Below are 25,766 nucleotides of genomic sequence, written 5' to 3'. Positions count from 1 at the left end.
GATCTAAGGTTTATAACCTGTACCAAGGGTGAAGCAGAAAATACATCTTTTTCAAAGATAATGACATTTTAATTCTTGCATTTGGCACCTCAATAAATCTGTAGCTGATAAATAAAAAATGAATACTAAATACATCTTCAGTAAATATTTTTCAGAATAACTAAAGGACCAATCTATTGCCTATTGAAGTCAATGGGCAATGGATCAAGATTCAAAAGAGTTCACCACACCAATTGTTCTTTATTAAAGAACACTTAAAAACATGACTACTTTTATACCATTTATTTTGAACCTTTACACATCCTTCATCTATAAGCAGAGGCTATTATGATTCATAGGCTATTGCAAACATTTAATCCAAGAAGGCTGAAATTCGAAAGATAAATTAAAGCTAATCACCTCCTACAAAATACAGAGAACCCACAATTTCAAATGATTTCAAATGGGAGTTAAGGGTACTTAGCCCAATGTGTAGTCAGGGTCTCTGTATTCACTGAGCCTGATTTCCACCCCTTTCACCTTGAAGGGAAATTTACTCATGCACATCATAACCTCTCTGTTCTTTTTTTTTTTAAACCATCTGCAAGACAAACAACAAACCATGAGACCACCTTTAGCTCCCTCTAGTTCTCAGAATCTGGAACCACAGAAATTAGGTAAAATTCACCTTTGGGGAATGTAGCTACAACTTTTAGTTTTTTACTTATTGACATAAAGACTTCTCACCCCTCCTTTTCCTTTGTTAAGGTGAGCGGCATTCCAAGTTGATTGGGCACCACAAGGGTCATAATTTTCAAATCTTTCTGCCTTATAATTTCTCAAAAGAAACAGGCTTCCTATTGGAAAAAGTAACATGAGATTCATTTTGGAAATTAGTTCTTACTGATAAATTAATTCATAAACTAGTTTCAGATTAGTTGTTACTAATTACGTCCTCAGGAAAAACAAAGTGGCTGATGGGTTTGACTGTGATCAGACGTGGACTCATCCAGCATTCTTAGTGGTCACATAACAGTTGGCCCACATTCTGCTTTTGCTTTTGGGCAAGGTTATCATCATGTTCCTCCAATAACCTGGAACTAAAAGTATAGAATAATAGAATCAAAAGAACTGGAAGGGACCTGTACAATCATCAAGTCCAGTCCCCTGCCATGGGCAGGAAGTATTGGGCTCAGATGAGCTTGGCAAGCTGCCTGCCCAGCCTTGTTTTGAACACCTCCAAGGAGGGTCACTGCACCACCTCTGCTGGCAGCATGTTCCAGATTCTGGTGACCCTTACAGAGAAGAAGTTTTTCCTCACATCTAACCTGAATTTACCCTCTATTAGTTTATGCTTATTGGTCTTCATCCTCCATTGAGGTGGCCTCATGAATAGTTGCTGTCCTAGTTCTTGATGCTCCCCCCTAAGGTACTTGTAGGCAGCTATCGAGTCACCTCTCAGCCTTATCTTCCTCAAGCTGAATGGGCCCAGTTCCCAGTCTTTCCTCATAGAGCCTACCCTTCATACCCTTAAATGGGTGGCTCTTCTTGTACCCTCTTGAGTTTATCCATGTCCTTCTTGAAGTGCAGTGCCCAGAACTGGGCACAGTACTCTAGCTGAGGCCTCACCAATGCCGAACAAAGAGGAAGGAGTACCTCCCTAGATCTATTGGCCACACGGCGGCTGATGCATGCCAGAGTTGGCCCTTTTGGCAGCCTCATCACACTGTTGGGTCATATTCATCTTCCAGTCAATTGTGACACCCAGGTCTTGTTCAGATGGTGTGCCAGCCAGTAGGCCACCACCCACTGTGTAGTTGTGGTGAGGGTTCTTCCTCTGTGCACTAAGGTTGAGGTATCCAAAACCCACATGTTGACATCATCTTCTGAGCCTTCAGTTGAACTCCTCAATACACTCCTCCCACCAATGGCCATGGCTCCTGACTGAGAGGATTAAGGAGAAAACAACTTGTAGTCCTAGGTCCTTGAGGTTTGCCCCCATGGTCCTTTAGTCCCACATGATCCTCCCAGGGCTACTTCTTGCTGTCATTGGTTCCCACATGGACAAAGAGCACTGGGTCAATAGGGTGGACCAGTTTAGGGATACTTGCTGTAACATCATGAATCTTGGCTCCTGGAAGGCAGCAGACCTCACGAGCAAAGAGGTCAGGCCAGCAGATGGCTCCCTCTGTGCCCTACAGCAGAGCATTTCCCATGACAATCGCTCTTTGTTGTTTTCTTTCTGGTGTTGGTTGATTCCGCAAGGGTGCATCCTCCAGCAGTGGTGAGAGAACTTCATAACTGCTGTGCAGTGTTACTGGAGGGACAGCTGATACACATCGTGGCTTCAATCCTAACATGCCCAGTTTCCACCCGCTGTCAGTTGGGGTATATTTTTCAGGCCTGCTCATCAGCCTGGTCTCTGCGGTGCTCTTCTCCAGGTGCAAGGCCTGGCAGTATACATCAATCTCTTCCTCATGTTCCCTGATAGCATGCAGCCTGTCCACCTCCTCTTGTAGCTCCCTCTCCCAGCCCTCCAGAATCTACAGCAAGGCACATGCCACAAGCATGAGTACCCGTGCCCCTGATCCCATATTCAGCAGTTGTGCCAGATGTACCAGGCAGCCCCTGCAGCCTGGAGTCAAGGGCTCCATCTGCATGGAGGCTGGGACCATAGGCTCTGTCTGGGTGGAGACCTCCAAGGTACTGGGGAAGCAGGTGGTACTAGAAAGTCCAGGAGGCCTAGGGGTATGTCATGTACACATCACCATAATTCCAGGGGACCCTGGTTGCATGGTTGCCTGGGTGTTTATATTAGTAGGAGACCAAGTGGGTGTTATTGCTCCCATGTGGTCCTCACCAGTTGCAGCTGCTGTGGTTAAGAAAGCAGGCTCAGGCAGCTACCTGTAGGGGGGTCCCCTAGCTTCCCAAGCAGCCAGAGGAATCCCAGGGTCCCTGGGTCCCTCCCTGGAGGTGGGGAGGGGTGAGCCCTTGTCTCCTTTACCTGGTGTCTAGCATAGGAGCACTGGAGGACTTCCCTCAGCATGGGGGGGGGGGGGAGGCTTCAGTTGCCTGTAGTGTGCTGTGCCATGCATCGGGCAGCCAGGGAGTAACTCAGTACTAAGAGTGGCTGCCGGACAGCCCTCTCACGCACCCTTCTGTGCAAACTCACGCACAAACTTGCACAACGGGCCCAGAGCATGCCTGTTTGTGCATCTCCAGCTGCATGGCTCCCTAGGGGCTGGCCTAAGTAGGATCCATAGTGGGATGTGACCCTCCTCAGCTCCACTCAGCTGCCTCACTGGCTAGTGCCCACCCAGCGTGGGCCCCACTTACCTCTTGGCTCATACTGGGGTCAGGTCAGGGGGAGGATCAGCTGGGGGCTGAGCTCATGGGAGCACAACGGGCTTACATGCATGTGTCTCGCACCAGAGTTGGATCCCAAGTGGAGGTGACACAGAAGGGAGGGGAGAGAGTATTTGGAGGTGTAAGACCTTGCTCAAGGAGCAGCAGGAAATGATTGGTAATATTGGTACACCAAAGCCACATTAAGGGTGCTGACACATGGGACATTTTGTCATGCAGTCATCCCCCTGAAGCACTCTACAGCCATGCCCTTACAGAAGGGCATGGCTGCAGAGTGCTTTAAAAGGTCTTAATCCCATAACTATATAAAGACCTCATTATATAAGGGTTCAGATAAAGGCACTCCTCCCATTCTCAAGATAGCACTGAAGCTAGGAGGAGGAAGGGGAGAAGCAGAGTGAGGGGAGAGGGGCTCCAGACACACAGCTGCTCTAAACTGCAGCTCGATCTCCCAACCACCAGGACCCAACAGCAAATATCTTTCAGGTCTGGGTAATCACTGTAACTCACTGCTTCCTGTGAAGCACCATGAGTTACAGGAGAGAGCTGCGTTTCTGTCAACGCCCCAAATTCAATCCTTCTTCTGCTCCAAACTTTGGAGGTTTACCCATTTAATTCACATGGCCAAATTAAAAGCCATTGTCGATTCCGGTGCACATATAGTCTCTAACGCTGCTGTTTATATGAAAATATAAGGATGGGTCCTACTGGGTTTACAGTGTAAAGACGCTATCCTGTAAACCAGGGGAGAGCAATTATTTTGGCTGAAGGGCCACTTAAGGAGTTGGGGGGGGGAGGGAGGAGGGTTGAGGGAGGGCTGGAGAGTTGAGGAGGAGGTTGCCGACACAGCCTCAGCCCCGCCATGGCTGTTTACACTGCCTGGCATGATGGTAGGGAGGTGGCCTAGGGAGATGCCAATTTATCCTATCTGGCCCCAGGCCCATCCACCCCACACCCACTGCTGTGGGCGCCAGACAGAACAGGTGGCAGCATTTACATGGACCAGGACCCCTGCAGATAGGCCATGCTCAGTTGGGTAGATGGGATGGGGAAGCAGGCAAGCAGGAAGTGGTGTCTTAGAGCAGGATGGGTGGGCAGGGCCAGGGCTGGGATCATGAGGCAGTTACAGCACAGGGTTAGGGCCTAGACCAGAGCCAAAATACACTCCTGCACATCCCACTCCCAGACACTTCTCCCTGCCCACCTGCACCACCATCCCATGTGCCCAGCCAAGCTCACCTTGTCTGCAGAGGTCCTGGGCTGGTCTCCATGGAGATCCTGCCTTCCCTGCCTGGCAACCCCAGTGGTGGGTGTGGGATGGATGGTCCCAGGGTGCCTGGGCAGCAGGGCTGAGATCCAGCAGTGGTGGTGGGGGCTGCTGGGAAGCTGAATCTGGTTATTGGACCCTCCCAACCCCCCCACCCAACCCCATGGCCTACAGCTCCTAGCACGCCCAAGAGCTGTGTGTGGGTATAGGGCGGGCTGCACCAGTTGGCACCTCTACACCTGGGGGTGGTTCAACTGGCCTCATGTGCCATGGCCTGCAACTAGCCGCATGCACCCCGCCTTCCCCCCTCCCCCCGCCCCCCGAGCCAGGTGGGAGTGAGGGACCTGCCGCGGGCCAGATGGAATCATTTGGTGTGCCAGATCTGGCCCATGAGCCATATTATGCCTACCCCTACTGTAAGCTGTGTGTCTGGGCATAGCTCTTCACGTATCAAACTTCTCCATCTGGACTCTGAAATCTAGAGTAGGGCCTAAGATTTTATTATAGACATTGTTTTAAAAGATATGAAAAGTCCAAGGATGACAACAGTAAAAACTGAAGAAACAATTTGAGGCTTTAGGTGCAAAGTTAATCATATTTGCATTGGGGATACCACTACAACTTTAAAATATAAATTTCACAAAGAAATCAACTATTACTATGAGAGAAATGGTCATATCTTAGGGAGATTATACCCAATTGGTTTTGTGGAAGAAGAAAATTTCAAAAAACAGAAATTTAAAAGTGAATAGGGCCTGGTCATTTGAGCTCTGAAATCGTAGGTAAAATAGGGAGTATGGCAGACAGAAAAAAAAAAATGAACAGTAAAAGGAAGGAAGAGAAAGGAAGAAAGAAACAGAAGAAGTTTTCAGGAGATGAATGTACAGTGAAAACACAGGAAAATTTTCCTGCAAACTTGGGGTCAAACTGCCAATGTTTTAGATTCCAATTCTACACCACTACTTAGGAAGGGGAAAAAAACCTCTTAAGAAATCTAAAATAGAGGAAGCAGAGATGTGAAGATGTTAATGATATATATTACATGATTTGCAATTCACAATGTAATCTTTCAAAAATGTTAAAAAAATTCTACAGTTAGAACAGTGACAATGGGAATCTACCTTAACTGACTTCTCTGTTCAGAAAATTAAATAACCAAAGAACCTTCATTGTAGAGTTCTGGGCAGGTAAAATAAATAATGAGTTATTTGGAAAATAAACATTAAAATGTCCTTGCTGAAAACACTGGTATAATTACTATCAGTAACAATGCTAGTGAACTCAGGTAAATTAACATCAAAGGAAGTTCTAATTACAGTACACCATCTTGTTATTGATAATACCCTGTCTATTACTGAAAGACACTCTCCTGTAAAGAACATAAAAAGAAACAATATCTAATTGTGCTGACATTTACAGTGCTCCTTGTAAGCAGGTCCATCTGCAATTGTTAATAATTGCTGACCTTTTTGACTGGTCAGTAGGATGATGCAGGCAATTTGAGAGAGAAAGTATCCCTGCCCTGCAGAATTTGCTATGGCAACCATATCACATCTCAACACAGCTAAAACAAATGAGAGATGAAAATGCAGCCATGACAGTTTTGGCAACTTCTGAACCAGATACTTGACATTTACAAAATTACATATAAAGCTTTTTGATGTTGTTTTGCCACTATCTCCCAAAAAATTTCAGATGCATGTCTCACTATGAATTATGTCAACTTTGCTCACAGTTCAGAAACATAGGAATAAGGAGTATTTTATAATGACATCTTTGGTAAGTGGTTTGGAAGTAACACATGTACCTCTAACACTCTAGGATACCTCTCCACCCATGGGCATGCCTCATCAACTGTTTAGAAAACATTTCAGGATCAATGTGCCTTAAAATCTAGGAAAATGCACCAGCATATAGGAGTAAGAAAGTAAAGATTAACTGATCCACACAGTCACAAATATCAGACAAAAAGTGTCTTTGAAATGTAAATTCTTTGACAAGATTGCAGCATGCAAATTCCTATGCCTGACTATAATGTCATATGCTAACCAAATACAATAGTGTTAACTTTTCTGAGAAGTCAGAACTGAAGTAGAATGTAGTCATGTTGCTACTTTGCCACCTCCTCCTCACAACGGGAAACACACACACACAAATACACATTAAATCGGTAGAAATTATGTCACTTGCTGAAATGGTCCTACCAATTCTACCAATGGAGCTTAGCAAGAAACACAAAAATAGATACATTTGAATAACATTGTTAAGCAGGGTGAATTGGTGGATTGCTGTACAGGCTTCCCTGTACTGGACCTCATAACACCATACTAACTGTCATATAAAAATATCTTACAACTTCTATTTAATCTTCACAGGTGGGAAATCTGAAGACTAGAAAAAATAAAAATAAAAAAGTAATAATCATAAGTAAGTAATAAAGTTGTTGAGTTTTCTTCATTTAAATGGATGTGTTAATGATGTGCAATTCATATATTGTCTTTCACCAGAGACTCTCAAAGTACTTTGCACGTATTAAATAAGCCTTACATAGGGATCAATTCACCTACCACTAAAATGCAGCCACCTTTGATTTGTAAGGCAGCAGCTGGTTAACTAGCACACTGCAACTCTATATAACAATTTAGGGCAGAAGGTGAAGAAGTACAGTACAGTAAATTGAGACTGCAGAGAAATCTAGGGAGGAGAATGTAATTACTTGATTTGGAATTTGGCCAGGGCACCAGGATCAACACCCATACCCTATGTGAAATGTGGAATGGGAGCATTAATGTCTACAAGGGCATTGGCTTCATGACTATAGATATATAAATAAAAAAGCACAAATCCTTGGAAGAGAATTCAGCATTTCAGTAACATGACTTGTATTGAAATCCGTTCCAAATTATACTTTTTAAAGGTCTACAATCTAGCAACCTTTCAAGAAGCATCACTATGAAAATAAACAGTAAGTAAAAGTTCCTGTTCCCTTCACTAACGCAAAGCTCTAAACCTGAAGAGTCTGTTCTTGCCTCATGTCACACAGAACTATAGCAAGTTCTATTCTAAAGAGAAAATTCCTTTACTACTTTAGCATCCACATATTTTCACATCAGCCTCCACAGTTAAAAATCACTGGTCATCTAATAGCCCAATAACACAGGTTCATTTTCTCTGGCTAGATGACTATTTGTGCTCCCTGGTATATAAAACATTCCCTTGCAGATTTCTTCTTCTGCTCTCCTTCAGTCCATTTACCAGAGTCCTATTTTTTCCACCATCACATTTAAATTCCATACTTTCCAAGCACTCCACAATGTCACTTGTCTACAACTCTAATTTTTTTTTTATTTTTAATTTTCTACATTGCCCATGGTATCACCCCTACTAGACTTGTTGACTGTTTGCTTTAGAACAAGCAAACTTTTTTCCCCTTCCTGTTACTCTGACTCTCTCTCCCCTACTTCAAAGACCTTATAAAAAGCTACTTTCATTTCGTATACCAGTACCAATCTCTACCCATACTATGCCCTTTGCCACTCTTCACTCACCAATGATTGTTGTGGAAATAAACAAAAAGTGGGCACTGGGAGGACAAGGAAAATAGAGACAACTCAGCGTAACAGCCAGTGATCTCAGTACAGATCAACAGTTCCAGTTTAACAGTTGTCAGTTACTACATAGGTAACTTGCACTGGAACTTGGGTCTTAAATGTTGCTGCTGTCAGTGATGCCAACTCTACTGGGATTTGAGTGGAAGAGAGGGCCTGATTGAATCATATAAATACATGAAAATGTCAGGGTTCAATTAAAAATAAAAGGAGTTTCCAGACCTCTCAGTTATGGACAGAAAACATGAACATAAAATGCAAGTGCTATGCTCTTTCAGGACCCAGAAAGGAAAGAGCAAAGAAAAAGAACCCCAAGCAATCTCATGAGTCTTCAAAGCCTAGAACACAAATTTATAATGCTGTAGATAGTAGTGCTGTGCTGATACTGATCAAAGCACCCACTACTCTAAAGCCAAATTTCTGAGGTCTGCAGAATGCTTCATGTGATCAGTTGCACAGGATACCTGTTCAAGGTAAATAGAAGGGGTGTACGAAAGGGGCCATATTAGATTCAGATTTGGCACGAATCAGGGACAGCGATTTGATTTGTTGATTTGGATCACTTTCTCAGATTCGATTTGGCCGAATCCAAATCTGAAGATTTGATGCCAATTTGGAGAATCAGCGATTCGGCCATAGACACAGCTTTAAATGTTTTTTCTACATACCTCAAGGTACTAGGCATGACTCATGAATGCTGTGATGGTGGGGTGGATGGAATGTCCCACAAGAGCACGGGGTGGGGTGTGGGAGGCGTGATCGGCAACGAACCCGGAAGTGGACCAGAAGTACTTCCGGTCCACTTCTGTGTCTACCGGAGACCGCACTGGGGGGCCCCCCGCATCCCTCGAGCTTGGTAATTAGCTGCGGGGGGCCCAGGTGCCCCCCCCAGACCCAGGAGGCACCAGTCACCAAGCTAGGGTGGCATGAGGTCCCCCTCTGCACCCTCCTTGGTGGACATGGAAGTGGACCGGAAGTGCTTCTGGTCCACTTCCAGGTCTGCTACTGAGCATGCTGGGGAGTGCCCCATGCTCCTGTGGGATGCTCCATCTGCCCCAGCATCTCAGCATTCACAAGTTGCCTGCTACCTTGAGGTATGCAGAAAAAACATTTAAACTTGTATCTATGTCCAAATCTCTCTGAATCTATTCAGAGGTTTCGGATTCAATTTGGAGAGATTAAAGGGTCTTCTGATTCAATTCAGATTCAGAGATTCAGCCACCAAATAAAGCCAAATCTCTGCCGAATCAAATCAGGGACAGAAGCTTCTCACAGCCCTAGTAAACAGCCTTGAGGCCATACGGAAATGGCTATAAAGCTGCCCTTCTACCAATCTGGACAGAAGGGACTGGAAAAGGGTACTGTCTTCTGACCTTAAGGAAACATTTGACAGAACTCAAAGGATTCAGAATTTCACCTCAAAGTACAACAGTATAAGAACAACGGATACACTGGAATGCAGAATTCACATCTGCAGTTACTTGTCTTTCAGTTTGGCTGGCCTAAGGAGTAAGAAGTATTCTTCTTCCAAGCCTTTAATCATCACTGAAGTCAGTTAATGCCAAATGGATTAATATATTCCATGATGTAATGCTGATGTTTAGAACCAGTCACCAGTACCTGCGTTATACTACCTTTTCCGTCTCTGAGCCACCTTCCTGTTTCTATAGGATCATATACTTACTTCACATCTCTATGCACGTTTGTAGAGTGCTTTATTTCTATTCCAACTACATGCCCAGTGGTTTTTATTTTGTCATCACTGTACTCTGTTTTCTACTAATGGGTTTTGAAGAGTGAAAGAAGAAAAGAGGATGAATCCTTTGTCTTGTTTTAATTGCATACGTGCTCTGCTAAAATGGGCATTTACTACTACTTGAGCTACCAGCTTGCTGCATGTTGAAATTCTCTGGAGGCTATTAGTGGCTATAAACAGTAAAAACAACTAGATCAGCAGCACCAATACTATTACTCCTGCCATGCTCCTATGTACAGTACAGGCTGTGCTGGCAGCTGGAGCTAGGAGGACAGAAGACCCAGCAGGCGCACCACCTGATTTCTTTTTTTTGTATAATAAGTTGGGTTTTGTTTTAAGTATTCCCACTGTTGGCCTAGAGATAAACTAGAAGAATCATATACAAAAATCTAACTTCCCCAGCATGTTAAATAATGGAGAATGAAAAGGGCTGCAAAGGTATATGTTAGAGAATATGTGCTTGTTTCATGTCAATTTTCTTAGAGTGCAAAACGCTTGCTAAGTGGGAAATGTCTTGTTGTGCAACACACACTTCTTATTACAGTGTTATAAGTACATTAATCTTATTGAAACCAAAAAAAACAAGGGTATTCTCAGTTAAGGCTGACACTTCATCTAGCTCTATTTTGCCTCAGTATGATAGCATGTAAAAATATCACCCACTGTTTGGGGACAATTATATGATATTTTCTACACAAGGTTCTTGAATGCTGTGGTTTCTGTCAATTTACCTCACAGTCTTATGATTATTTCACAGCATTTGTGTGGGATTATATCTAGTTCTTTTTTTAAATAGTTTTTATTGAACTTTTAAAACTTACAATTTAATATTGTCCTAGCCTTTGGTAAGTTGACCCAAGCAATCCCTATTACATGGTACAATTCCTTAACATAAAGGCAATAACGATTCCTTGTAAGACACTGAAATTTTCATTAACATGAAGATGTAGTTTGTGACTTTTTATACTTGACACATTAAAAATTCTTTTTTCCCAAAGGTAAAGAATCATTAGGACATGGATCTGTGACCCAATAATGTATTATGGTTTCTTGTACAAGCATATATTTAACGACTTTTAAAACTGTGCAAGATGGGTGCTTCCCTGTGCCCGATGGTAAGATGACTTATTGCAATGTCTTTTCTAAAGCCATTATATTTACTGCATCACAGTCTAGTTGGGAGTCTTAAATCCATGATTTCTTTCCATTTTAGTGCATGGAACTCTGACACAATGGACCATAAGGAACTTTTGCAAGTCTATTATGTCAAGGCTCTTCAAGAGGCTTCTTAACTAGACAGCAATTCACTGGCACAATGCATCTTAACTCTTTTTAGAGCCTTAGCTCTATAGGTAGTGTAAGTACTGCTGGTCCACATTATGAACTCTCAGGATGATTTTCTTAATGGGAAAATAAATAGCATCCAGAGGCAATGAAAGCTTTCTACTCATTGGTCACCTTCTGTTTATGCATCTTATCACTTATTATTTTCATAAACAAACACAAAGGCAGGTCTTTGATTCAGTAAATGGGATGCAAGAAGCATTAAAGATAGTACATAGTTAAGGGAAGAATCATACCTGCATTTTTGGAAGTAATTTAAGAAATCAAAGATGATAAAACTGGCCACTATCAGAGCAAAGTACTATTTTTGTTACCATGTGCAGATGTGAACATACTGACAAGCTTCAGAAATTTACACACACAACAGATTTTAAGTTAAATGAACTACTTATAGTGGCATTGATAAATATTGTCTTTACCTAAGAGAGAGAGAGAGAGAGAGATTTAAAAAAAAGCAAGTTGGAAAACAATAGTTTGAACATGAATCACGGTTTCTCATTACAACCATAACCTCATCCTGGCTTGCTGCTTAATTGGTTCCTCTTAGTTATTTACAAAAAAGGAAATCTAAGCCAAGTTCCATAAATAAAAGTCACGAGCCTACAGCTTGAAGAACAGGACAGTTGAGAAAACCATACAATGAAGATGACAAGTAGAAACCCACAAAAAACCTTGCCTTGCACGTATCTCCCGGATCATTACAGCTACAACATCATTCCAACACTACCAAACAATGAAGACAATTTTCAAATAACTGCAGTTCAGTCACTAGCTGTATACAGTTTCTTTTGAGCATAGAGGGCCAGATCCTCCCTTGATTAAAACTGATGCAGTCCCATGGAAATGAAGTCACTTCATTAGATCTATGCCAGTGTACATCAGTTGAAGATTTGGTCAGGCAAGCTGAATTACAAGTTTTATTGATGTGCATCCTGTCCATATTATCTAACAGAAACTGAAAAAATGCACTAAGGATAAGGAGGAAGTTTCTAACTTCACTGACAAATAAAAGGAGCCATAAAATGTATTTTATGCCAAATAAATATGATATATGGTATATAATTGTAATACTTTTAGGGGACTAAGTTATGTATGTGTATGCATTCTGCCTGAGAGAGAGAGAGAGAGAGAGAGAGTGTGTAACTAACCAAACTGTATCATATTGGCAGGGAGGTGTGTGCAGGGGGGAGGGGAAGGGAGCATGCATGCATGTACACCCCCTCTCCACTCCAATATGATACCATTTGGATAAATAGTTGCATAAATGGACAGGCTTTTTAAATCACATATTTGTATGCTTTTTTGTTTGGATAATTCATCTGTTTGTTTTGTTTATTCAATTCATATGCAGCATAGAAATATAGGAAATCCTCAGATGTAGGATTACAAACCCTGGCCTGTTCTGTATCTTTAAGTTTTAAAGATTAAAGAGTTGGTAGCAAAATTCATATACAAGCTATAACTGAAGGAGGGTACAGCTTTAAATAATTATGTCAAAGAAATGACAACTGTGCTCTTTGCAGGAGCAAGGATGCATAATTACAAAGCTGGGACATAATTAAGCAATTTTGACTGTCGTATTCTTGAGCTGTCGTTCTAATGTGAAGTGCTGTCATGCCCAGAAACACACTTCACACTGGACAGGCATCTTCCACTTTGATCTATACTTATGCCAGTGAAATGAGGTCATGGTCTGGTCATTAAACGAGGCTTCCTCATCTGGCTCAGTGCCCCTTATCCAGCAAGGCTAACAAGGTTTTTATTAAAATCAAGCATGATACTATGTTCAATATTTTGACAAAAGAAAATATAAACATCATGGAGTAATGAAGTTTAGTTCATTTTACATGGAGAGATGGAATAGTGTATTGTAACATTAAACTGCTTTTAAATAAGTGACTACATCTCTCCACAAAGGCAGTCACATCACCAATAGATGCATTTTAAACAAAGGATGAAATGAAGCAAAGCACAAGACAGTGAAGTGTTTTGTTAAAAAAATAAAAACTAAAGGCATAAATGAAAGTGTAGAAATTTATACAAAATAAAATATTTATGACTTTGTGATGATTGGTGATTGCTAGATATTTCTGCATTTGAATAAGCACAGCTAGGCAGATGGATTTTTTTTTTTTTGGCCTTTATTTTCAATTCATGTACCTCTTATTTTTAGTGGGGCATTTTGCTATCCCAAATATTTTATGTCAAGAATAAAATGAAAGCAACTCCCCACATCACAGCCTTTTCATATCATCATTTTGCTTTTTTCTGCTGAATAAGCAGTACTACCTCCTACTTACTGTAAGGGAAGTAAACAGATTTAAGATTTAGACTTTTTAAAATGAAAAATAGATCTAATAAGGTACTATGTACGCACTATGGAAATGATTTCTACAAGGTATCTTTTAGTATCTTCCCATGCACTCAACACTTCCCACAACCTAGCTCCCCACACACACACATGTGCGCTCATACACTGTGGTTGCTACTGAAAAAAAAAAATCTGCATTTACCAAATTAACTCACACTCATTTCTGTCATACAATGTAAGTTTTCATTCTAGATACTCTTTCATCATAAATGTGGGTAAACAGTGCTTTAACTGATTTCCCACAGTATTTCTACGTGGCCAATGTATCTCTCAATAAGTATACACCTTCTACCTAGGAATACTTTCACACATACAGAATGCGTATAGATACAAAAACATGAATATCCACAGAAATGTGTACCAATTCAGAACAATTGTTTGGAGGGGTTTGGTTTTTTTCTGTTTTATTTTGTTTCTTTCAATGTCTTTCAAATCCAATTTACTCTTTCTTATTTTAAAGTAGCTATTTGTATAGCATGTAATTTTGTATGATGATGATGATAATTTTGTAGCACCCCAATAGGCATGCCGTTAAAATGCATTTGCAAAAGGGATTTTATTATGCTAGATGTCATCAGCAATTCTGCAATGAACAATTTAAAAAAACTTCAGCATGACTATAACAATAATAAATCTGTGCCCTGTGCCAAGAAAATTCTTAAAATAAATACACAGTTTAACATTAGTGGGTAAATAATTCAAATCTATACAGTGGATTCAATTATCAATATAAAGAACAAAGACTGTATCACATCTGTGTCAAGCACCTGTCTTTTACCTATTAGTTTACAATCAGAAAGAACATTCAGTAAAGTAGGTTCAAGTTTAAACAACAGCAAATATCCTTCTCCTCCATTACTCAGTTGATCAAAATTCAAACAGATTTATAAATGAAGAATGTCTATCTCAACGGTATTAGAATAAAACTTCACAACTATGCAGCTGTGATAAAATCTGATCAGATAGAATGAAAATGATTATAAGAAGCAGACAGCATAAACACAACATATTTTACACATTTCAACTGTTGCATATGGCAGGATTTAGTAAAGGCTGCTCACAGTAAGGAATCCCTTTCACAAGAGCTTAAAAATAAATTATTTCATTTATTACAGACTGTTATAAAAGCTGAAATAGCTAAAGGCACTGGTAAACAATATGTCAAACCTATGCCTAAATCAGAAGAACTGTTAACATTTTAATAGTTATAAAATGAATCAGTCTGAATTAATTTGTTATGTATTACAACTGTACTGGTGATAATGAATTTATCTAGAAACACTGTTATGCCACCAAAGATAGTGTATTTCCATAACTATTGCATTATTATTCAGCATTATCAGAAATCTGCAATAAATTATTGATGACAAATTTTAGAGAAGAAAACAGCATGCAGAATGCTACTAGATTAGAAACTTGAAAAGACTTTTAGATAGCTAATCATTTCAAGAGCTATTTGTAATACTACAAATACATAGCAAAACTAGGGGTGCTGATTTCTTGTACCAATCAACCATGAAAGAACGCATGCTGGAAAAATCACATCCTTATTCTGTTTGAGTCAAAGGCGTGCAATTTGCCCAACTTTGTGGCAACTGGTATCAAAGAGCTTGCATCTGAGTCGCAGATTAGAGAAACTGTCTTTCCAACATCATCAACACCATCATTAATATGACACCACATTAAATTACATTGTATCAAATTAGAATCAGCTGGTAAACTAAAGGTCAATAAACACCATAGGTGTGAGCTCTGAGACAGACATCTGTGCACAACATGCATGGCAGGGGACAAATTGTCAGAAAAATTGCCTCTCTCTATAGCAACATTTCACACAGTTGTTATATATCTTTAGACAGAGCAAAATATTCCTTTGATCCTGATTGCATGTGTTGGTTACTTAGTTGAATGAAACAAGGTTACAGCCATAACTATGAGGTCCTGACCATGGACACAGTAAATTTTTGATCTTGCCAAATACAAAAAATACTATCATTTCTCCCATCCCTAGGTTATTAGCCAATGTGGGCACATCCAGACAAGCCCACACATGCCTCTTGCTGAGTCTCAAAGCAGTTGAGGTATCCAGATATCCAGGTATCAAAAAATAACCCACAGAAAAAAGTGGGGCAGGACTGTGCCCTGAGGCAACTGGAGGCTCAGGTCCTTTAAAGAGATGCTCTGGTAGCCAGCCAGAGCATCTCTATGTCCGCACCTTGCCCATCTGGGTCAAGGAGCAGTGTAGGCTGCAGCGACCTAGACCTGGGTTCTGTTTCAGGTAAGTAGGGGGTGGGGGGATGAAGAGGTAAGGGGGATGCGAGTGTGGGGGACTGTGAGGGGGGCAGCTTGGGAGGGGTGGGTCCTCTGCCTACCCCCTGCAGGGCCCACGTGCCCCCCCCCACACGGCCTACAGCTCACCAATAGCAGCAGCAGCTGTTGGGGTGCTCAGGGCCCTGGCACATCTCTCCCATATGGTGCAACACTGTGTGGGGCAGCATGGCTGCTTGGCACCCAGCACTGCCTGTGCCACATCATGCGGGCCCAGCCCAGCGTGGTGCCGCTTGCAGGGACTGCCTGCTGTGCCGAGCCAGGTGTTGTGTGCATGGAACCAGCCCGGCTCAATGGGGCATGGAGCCCATGCACGCAGGACCCAGCCCAGTGTGGGGCCCCGGGTGTCAGCCTAAGTGGCCTGGAGCCAGAAGAACACTATTTTGGGTATTATAATGAGAGAATCTGGGTTCCTTACAAAAGTATTTGCAATTCATAAACAGGGAACACCAGGATCTCTGCTGGTGAGAAAAGTGGCGAGACCCGGGCAGAGGAGCCTGTCCAGGGCCAGCACTGGGGACCCAGCTGGAGGGCAGATGAGGTGGCTGACTTCTTGGCCATTTGGGGCCAAGAGGACTCGCTTTGACAGTTCAAAGCAGGCCACCATAAGGGGCACGTATTCTGGGTGATAGCTGCCCAGATGGTAGAACGGAGGCACCACATCCGGGTCTGGCAGGGGCGCAGCCATGGGGCCACAGGTCCAAAGGGGCAGATGCTGTTGCAGGTGGCAGCAGGTCACGGCCAGGCAGCAGCCCCAACTGCCAGACTGCTGCAGTGGGTAGATGGTGCAGGGGTCACTCCAGGTTAGGGCTGCTTCAGCAGTCCAGCTGGCACAAGAGGTAATGTCCCCAGACATCATATGACCAGGCCTCAGAAGCTTCTGAGGGAAAGCAGCCCTGAGCTGCTCGCCATGGCAGGTTTTTATACTGCTGGGGCCAGCACAGGGCAGGTTTTTATACTGCTGAGGTCAGCACGGGTGCTGGCCCCAGGCTCTAACACCCCTGGGTACAGATCCCAGAGGAGCTGGGCAGGGTTATTTTGCCCCAAGTGGCACAACTTGCCCCACACCAAAGTGCATGTTCAGACATTTGCGCTGAGGCAAAAATCCCCAACTCAAATTTGTTCTGCTCTTATTTGAGCGGCTGCAAGCATGTGTGGGTGCGCCCTGTGTGGCCTGTAAAGTGTCTTATCCATTATGTGGCAATAGCATTCACCAACCTTTTAGATATCCGAAAGATACATTTCTGGTTAGTGAATGCATTAATGATTGAGTTGTTACTTATCTTTGACTCATGAAGCAACACAAAACAGTATTAATGTGAAATTATAACAGCCATTGAATTTCCTACCTGAGCATCCATGGGTTTAACCACTTTCATAAAGGCACCTCTTACCAAGGCTTCCTCACGCTCAGTTCTGGTTACTTTCCGAGTATCAAGGAATTTCAGGTTGGTTAATTTGTGTAGAACAAAATACCTAACAGAGATGAAAGGACGTTTCAAGTTAAAGTCCACACTCATAGATAAAGCTATCTTCACAAATTAAATGACTCAAAATATCATAATAATGACCTTTCCTTTCCCCACCTGTTTACCTACTACCTGGAATCTAGACTACGACCGTCTTTTGAGGGAACTGATCCTACTTTTCTGTTCAGCTGCAATACTCAACAAATATTATTGTTTCAATATGACCCAGACAAAGTTTGAAAATAGGACTGCAATTCTGCCTTGTTATAAAGATGGGCCCTCTTCATGCAGCTTAGTTCCACAATCAGGTTTTAATTCAGAAATCCATATTCATACACACACCCATTTTGAAGGCTAATCACATTCAAAGCCTCTGTCTGGATCCTTCACTAGTCCTCTCTAACTAGATGTTAAAGGCACAATGCAAAAAGCTCCAAACATACCACTGATTCCTCAAGTAAAGAAGGAAACAACAGGGACTGGTTCAGAAAGAAAGACAACACACCAAAGCATGGAAAAGGTGATAATATCTAACCATCTCAAGTACCTGTTATTTACATTTAGTCAACCATATGTGAAACAGACTTTTGCAAAGAGGAAAGTATGATAATCTTTTCTTAGGAAAAGATGGAAAGATGATTGATAATATTCCCCAGGCGTAGCTTCTTCCTTGGGTATTCCCATAAACATCTGGACAGTAAATCCAACTGATAATTATATCACATTTTAAACCAAATATAAGACAACCCTGAATACAAGATGAACACACCCCAATAATTTGAATCTATATATGGAACATTTAGAAAACTGTTATAATTTTCCAAGTGTAGAATCAGAAGACTTTCTTGAATTCATGGCCCTCCCACTGCTACAGCAAGAAAAACAGTCATGGGGATGGGTGGTGGTCAGGTAACCCCCTTGCCCTCTGCCACCCCCTCCCATGCCACTTCTTTCCCCTGTAGCCTTCCTGCTCCCACTTACTGTCAGACCCTGCTCAGTCACTGTTCCCTCCCCAAGCACAATGTAGCAGTGAGTTGCACATGACAATAAGTGGGAGAAAGGGACAGAGGAGAGGGTAGAAGTTGCAGAGGGTAAGCAGAGGGGAGCAGGAAATGACTGTTGGTCTGACTCTGGTCCCAAGCCAGACTCAAGGCCAGAGACAGAACTGCAGCAGTTGCCTGCTCCTCCTTCCCCCCTTGTTAATTTGAAATATAAGAGACTGAAAAACACTGACTTTTAAATAAATATATCCATCAAGATTTGTATATATGCAAATTACTGGGTATGTATAAACTTGTTCAGAATTGATGCATTATAACTTGTTGAAAATTGCTGCAAGTATCAGCAAAGTACTCCATAAACACACTTCTGAGCACTTTTGTACCCACTTATACATAGTACAAACTCTGCATGATATTACTCCACAGCTACGGTGATCCCACAGTTCAGCACTGCTCAGTACATGCATGTATTCTAGATACTACCCCACAAAGGATCCATGTGCTAATTATCCCCCACTCACAACTGGTACCGGATGTTCTTGTCACAAGTCTTGGGACCCTCCAGAAATGTATATGCAGATAAGGTGCAAAGCTCCCTGGTCTGCTTCCAACCCATAGAGGGCAAGGCCACACTAATTACCAGGGATCTGGGTTTTCCGTTTCCCATGGAAAAACAGAAAAAAAACACAGATTTTTCATTTTAATGAAAGAAACATATGGCTTTTGTATTTTTCCAAAGAGCTTTCTGCAGGCTGGCAGAGTTCCAGCCTGCACGAGCCTGGGGGGGGGGGGAGGAGGAGGAGGGTGGTCAGGCAGGGGGTGTCATGTGCATATATATGCGCATGGCCACCAGACAGACAGGAGAACAGCTCCCTCAGGTAAGTATGGTGGGGGCAGGGATTAAGGCCCCCATAGGGAGGGAGGCAGGGACTTGGGCAGGGTTGGGGCTGGGTCTGGAGCTGCTGCCCAGCCAGGGAGTGTATTGGGTTTGGGGCCCAGGGCCAGAATGTGCAGGTAGAGGCCTTCAGGTGGGAGTGGGACAAGACCATGGGCAGCTTGGCCAGATGTCCCCACCGCTGTGCATACTCCCAGGGGGCAGGGAAGACCCATGCCCGCCACACTTGTGCGCAGGGTGGGGGCAGGTCAGCTACAGCTTGACCACTGCAGGCTCAGGCTGCCTGCCCTGCTGCCCTTCCCAGGGCCTCCACAACCTAGTGGGTGCACCTCCCAGTGCAGCAGGGTGGAGCGGAGCAGTGTAGGGAAGCTCCCTGCCACTGTGAGATCCACACTGCCCTGATGAGGAATCTCCTGCCACATGGCTGTAGCAGAGGAGCCAAGCCTGCACCACTGACCCCACTGGTGCCGCACGGGTGGGGGATGCCTCACAAGGGCAGCATGGAGCTCACAGGCAGCAGGCAGCATGGGGGTGGGGAGCTGGGTTTTGCACTCTGCTCCACTGCAGCAGCTGCTGCCTCCCAAAGGCAGCAGCTGGGGCTCAGCACTATGGGGCGAGATGGCTGTGGACCCAGGTCCCTGGCCTTGTAGTTCCGGCAACAGGGCTGGGGGGGGGGCAGGGGGCTGTGGGTGGGGGATGAGGGGTACTGGCAGGGCTGAGAGGTTGTGGCTTGAAAGTGAGGGACCGGGACATGCATTCTGTTACCTAAGGGGGCAGGGGGCATCATTTTTTCCATGATGAAAAAACCCAAGATCAAACACCAAAATTTATAGGTATTTAGAATTTATTTTATTATGGTGATTGAGGAACTGGTATTCTTCCAAATTGCTTTAAAATTGTAAATATATCAAGAAAACATTGTGTTAAACTGATACCGAGATATATAAGTATGTATATATAGATATATAGATATAGTCGCCTTTCATTTTAATCATTGATTTTGGGGCTTTAATCAAAGAATTTGCCATTTTTATCAGAGATTTTGTGATTTTTTTTTTTTTCATGGAAAACAAGGATCCCCGTTAATCACACATGACAGGCTGAGAGAGGAAGCGATAGAGCCCCTTAGTTACACAGATGTTTGGTGATTTTACCAGACAGGTATAGCTCATTAAGAAACAGAAATCGTTGAAAATAAGAAAGAACAGCCCAACTCAGCTGTGAGAGGGAAGAGGATGTTCAAAATGTATTTGATGTAGTCACTCATCATGACTTGAAACAGAATTGGGGCTGAGGGGTACTGAGCACAGTGGCCATTATTCAGATGGGTTGTACCAGCCTAGGCTTGTGGTAGCTTCCCATCAGCATCTTAGCCTTTGGCTAAGAATAAACATTTTTGGCACCAAAGAGGAGGGTGGGGTGTTAAGGCTGGCTCTCTCTCACACAAAAGTTCCTATCAACATTTTTGGCACTAGGGAGGGAGGTTGGAGATTGTTTCAACCCCTCTAAATGCTGCCCTGCTATTGCAGTACCTCCAGACCTGGTGCTCATTCTCTCTTGGGGGAACAACTGCCCATTTGTTCAAGGGCCCCCATTCCCTCCACACAAGCACACACATACACAAAAGGTTCCCATCAGTGTGTTTGCCTAATATGGACCAGGTGTTTTACTGGGCATGCTCAGGAACATTCAATCAGCTTCATAGTTGGGTTCCATGCCTGAGCACATGGTGCTTCTAACAGCAGTTTAATGATAGCTAATGCATTTAATGGGAGTGGAGGGGTATTGGATCATATGCAATATAAGAATGAGGGGCTTTTCCCCCCAGTGCTGATTGAAGGAAAAAACCTTGGGTAGAGACAGAAGTGCAGCTCCCAGCAGCTCCCAGCTGTAACTCAGAAGGATTTCTGCAAAGTGTTCTGACTTACATTACCCCAGACCAAACAGAAGTTCACTGCTGGTTCCAGGGGGAGGGGAGTCTACGCGCTGCCTAGGAGCCTGAAGTCAGGACTCCATAGCAACAGCCAAGCTCTCTGCCAGTGCTCACCATTTCAGAATGGGAGGGGGAAAGGCAGCAGAGGAAGCTCATTCTTGGAACTCCCCAAACATTGCTGAAGGGTGGGATGGGTGAATTGGAGTCCCCCCCCCACACACCTCATGGGGGGGTCCTATACACCCACCCCATCCTCCGGGGGGGGTTGAAAAAACCCCAGCCTGAACTCCCTCTGCTCCCTTGCCCTCTCCCATTCTGAAAACAGTGACAGGCTGGAAGCTCCACAGACACAAGTTACAAAAGACATTACATTTTGAAATGTCCTCATCTGAAACCGCATGCAATAAGGGGTCAGATTTTCACCAGATCAACTATTTTTTAATCTGTGTGCAGCCATGCACATTTGTTTGGTCACAGTTATAAACTGCTTTCTATAGCCAGATTGGATGAAAATTGTCATTTCTGTTTTCACTCCTTGTTTTATATTCAAATAAATATGGTGTTATCCATTTCTTATATTATCCTCTGGCATTTGAAGGAAATGACACATGCCAAAATGTCAGGAAATGTATCTAAGTACATTTTAAATAGAAAAAATAATACTACATTAAAAGACAGGAGTTACCTTTTAAATATTTTTCTGCATCAGTTCAAAGAGATCCAATTAGGTTCCCTCTACCTGTTACAGGTATAGCACAATTACCCTGAGACCAACTACACATGCAAGGTACCTATTGTACTATAAAAAGCTCCAACCAGCTATAAAGTTAGACCTAAAAAATGTGTACTAACTTCATGGCTGGTTGCCTTTGAGTTTTAATTTGCATGTGTTGCAGGGTCTTCCCAGTCTCAGGGGTGTATCATGCTTAGCTGGGGCTGGAAGTCCTGCAACTAAGGGCATTCTCATCCCCAGCAGCTGTTGACTCTGGGTTCTGGCAGCACCCCACAGCTGCTGGGATGCAGGTTCTAGCAGCTGCAGACACTGGATACCACAAGTGTGACTCAGTGCCAGAAGCTGCGGGGTGCAGCTGTGATATCCCAGCCCCAAGAGTACGTGCAGCTCCCAGGGCTGGGAGATGGCAGCTGCTGCAGTTTTCCAGCTTCAGGAGCTCTCCAGCAGTTGTGATCTCCCATCCCAAAAGGTTTCTGAGGCTGGGAGATAACAGCAGTTGAGTGTCTCAGTCATTGGGGTACATGGGGCATCCCCACAGCTGGGAGCTCCACGAAGCTGTGGGAGGTTCCCAGCTGCAGCAACTTGCTTCTTGCCAGTGCAGGAGGAGCCCAAGACCAGGGTACATGTATGGCATGGCAGAGGCATGATTGTGTGGATCACACATAAGATCCCATTGTGCCTTTACTTGTACATGTAGAGGGGGCCTTACATTCAGAGTTGTGAGAGCAATTGAGTTCACATATACCACATTTAAGTTTTTATCAATTATTTAACCATTCTATACACAGACAAAATAAAATGCTACAAAGCATCCTTTCAGTCAGATACACGTTTCCTCTGAGGCAAATGGCCTTGTAAATTGTTAACAAGTGAACTGAATATGCTCACCGACGCACATTAGAGTTGTCTAAAATTTTAATATGAATCTTCAACCTATGCACTTCAATGAAATAATAATAAAACAATGTAAGATGAAAAGTCACTTTGCTAAGCAGAACTTGTCCCTAGACAATTTGTTCAGTTGGCTATATTTCTGGGATACTGCAACACACTCAGATTCCTTCCCCTTTTTTCTGGCTTTCTTTCCTGTCCTTTTAAACACTCTGCTGGCCTTTATCTTTCAATGTAAAAGAATGCATCCGTCTCTTGTTACTGGCAGAAAAGGTCTGATGACAACAAATTCTTTCAAATGAAGACATGTACAGAAGGAAACAATATGTCAAGAGTAAAGCTCAAAATGAGTAAAGACACCCACTAAGTGTAGGGTGAGAAAAGATGAATATTCAGGTGAAGAAAACATCAGTATTAAGAAATCAGCAAATGTTTAATGATGGAATGAAAGATGCCATCAAAAAGCAGGCAGCAACAAAAATGACAACAGACTAAGACAGTACTGTCATCTTTGCTGACTTTGGATCACAGCCCTAAATGTCAGTCTCTCAGTCATTTTATGAGAGCTTAGAATTATAATAGAACTGTTTCTATGGGACAATTTTAAATCTTTTCTCCACACTGCTCCACTTTTTATTTTTATTTTATGATTTCAGAATTAAGGCCTTATCTAAAAGAGCAAATCAGAAAAGCCACACCCACAAAATTAAACAGTAAATTGCATGGTAGGACAAAGTATATTTTTTTCAGGTTTCCTAATAGGACAGATGCTCTGTTTTGGATGACGTTAAAATATAAAGGCAATCTGTACCAGACTTTAAAAAGCTATTCTGCCATTAGTATAGAAATATCTCCAAAATAAAGCAGCTTAAAAGGTAAGTCAAAATTAAATTCCAACAATGCAAATTCCTTTCACTAAAAAAGGGATGGAAAACAGGACCTATAATAATAATGATGTGTGTATCTTATGGATTTGTGTGTGTGTAAAACATCAATCTGACTTTGTGTATGTTTTAGTTAACAGTATGAAGATACAGCTTCATACGTAAATGAAACTTCAATCTAAATATAACACCAGTTTGCTATAAAAATACAAGAAAGGATTACTAAAGCCCTGGAATGAACACTTTACAATATCAATTCAACCCTTGTAAATTTAATCCAGGGTTATTTGTTGCACAAAATCTCTTTACTGTGATGTATGACTTAGTTACTAAGGTTATCACAGCAGTATCCTAAAGTTGCATAGTACATAAAACATTTCAGTTAACAATGCAGGGAGGTTAACTCCCACAGATAACCTACTATCAGAGGGTTAGACCAGATGACATGCCTCTGTCAGCTTTCAGGAGCTATTGATGGTTCAATCAGTTTGTTTTGAAGGTAAAGTACAACAAAAGGGCACTAAACTTATTCAAACTGTCAACAGGGACTATCTGGAATGTTGCTTGCAGGTAAGTAATTTTGGGTGTTTTAAGACTATTATCAAACACGATGGCTGCAGAAAAAGACAGCTACTAATAACACAGAATGCAGCCATCATAAAACACTTTATGGCAGGCACTGGGATCTATAAATTGCATGACACATCACAACTGCTTTAGACTTATAAAATTGCTAGTTAAGAGAACACAGTTTAATGAAAAAAGATCCATCTAAATTTTACATTCTAAGTTTAGCACAGTTTATTTTAGTTTAGGAGTTGGGTATTTTATTTTTTTTTTAATCATTTTGGAATTTAGTACTGCTCCAGAAGCCCTGAGATTGCTGTTACAGGGCTTAACATCTTTGCAGTAGTGTGAAAGGGTTATTATCTGCAGTGATGAGGAAAGTGGTGAACTCCCAAGATCAGGGGGAACCCCCCCCCCCCCCCAAAACACAAAGATCCCAGGAAAGATCTCATTTATCTCTTTCTGTTTGTAGGCCTATCTTCTAGGCAATGATCATTTAAGAAAATGGACAATGCAAGAAAACCTACATTGTCTTTTGTCCAAAATAAATTGTATTAGGATACAACATAACATATGATACCAAACATAAAATAAAAGTACAGACCACTTGTAGCAGTACACAGTGGAGAAAACAACAGCACTGAATATTGCATTTCATGTCATTTCAGCTTTTCAGTAAGTGAAAATGACAATGGAGATTAACAATTCATTTGCTGATTTTGTAAGTGTTCCATGTGATTAGTATTGTTTTAACAATTTTTAGAGAGCTGTCAAGACATGTAGGGGTACCTTTGCAAAGGGAGTTTTCCATTTGGTTATTCAAGTCCACTATCAAGAGCTAGGCAGGCATCCTTCATATGTTACTTTGAAAGTAGGGTTCAGAAACTGGACTGGGCCTTAAGGAAGTAGAAAATTCTAATACTCTGTATCTACAAATCACAAATAAATACTCTCTCTCAAACAGTCTTGGTCTGAGCCTCAGACGGATCATCAAATTTCCTTGTTCCACCATTTGTAAAATAAAGCTAATGATATTTAGAGCCCTTTCATTGTTATTATGTGCATAAATTAATGTTTCAGAGGGATTTAAAACTAGAAAGTTCAATGTATCTATTGTTACTTAAAGATGCATCCCTTTATTCTGAACAAGCCTGAGAAATTATTTGAGAATTAACTGAATCTCAGGAGAGGACCTGACATTTAAGGAAGAGATTCCCAACCTCATAGGGAAATGGTTCTTATAGGAGTACCTGGTAGGAAGGTAATAAAATGGATTTTCGGCATATATAATAAACATTTGAATTCTAATCTAAAACTTAATCAAGTAAATAACCTTTACATCAGGCCTATGACCCCATCTTGGCTACTGTGGTA

At 42.3% G+C, this 25,766-nt stretch overlaps 1 protein-coding gene across 2 annotated transcripts in view; it reads right to left on the bottom strand.

Annotated features, from left to right (window-relative positions):
* The window catches only part of LRMDA (leucine rich melanocyte differentiation associated), a 1,121,698-nt gene that overhangs the window by 462,907 nt on the left and 633,025 nt on the right, over positions 1 to 25,766 (bottom strand). For both annotated transcript variants that reach the window (XM_059729751.1, XM_059729752.1), the window contains one exon: positions 17,369 to 17,495. In XM_059729751.1, the coding sequence (XP_059585734.1) occupies positions 17,369 to 17,495 (127 nt within the window). The remainder of the gene's footprint in view (positions 1 to 17,368; positions 17,496 to 25,766) is intronic.

This window comes from Alligator mississippiensis, chromosome 6, assembly GCF_030867095.1.
Source record: "Alligator mississippiensis isolate rAllMis1 chromosome 6, rAllMis1, whole genome shotgun sequence".
Lineage (NCBI taxonomy): Eukaryota > Metazoa > Chordata > Crocodylia > Alligatoridae > Alligator > Alligator mississippiensis.
The sequence above is the reverse complement of the archived record's forward strand: the minus strand, read 5'-3'. Positions and strand labels throughout refer to the sequence as shown.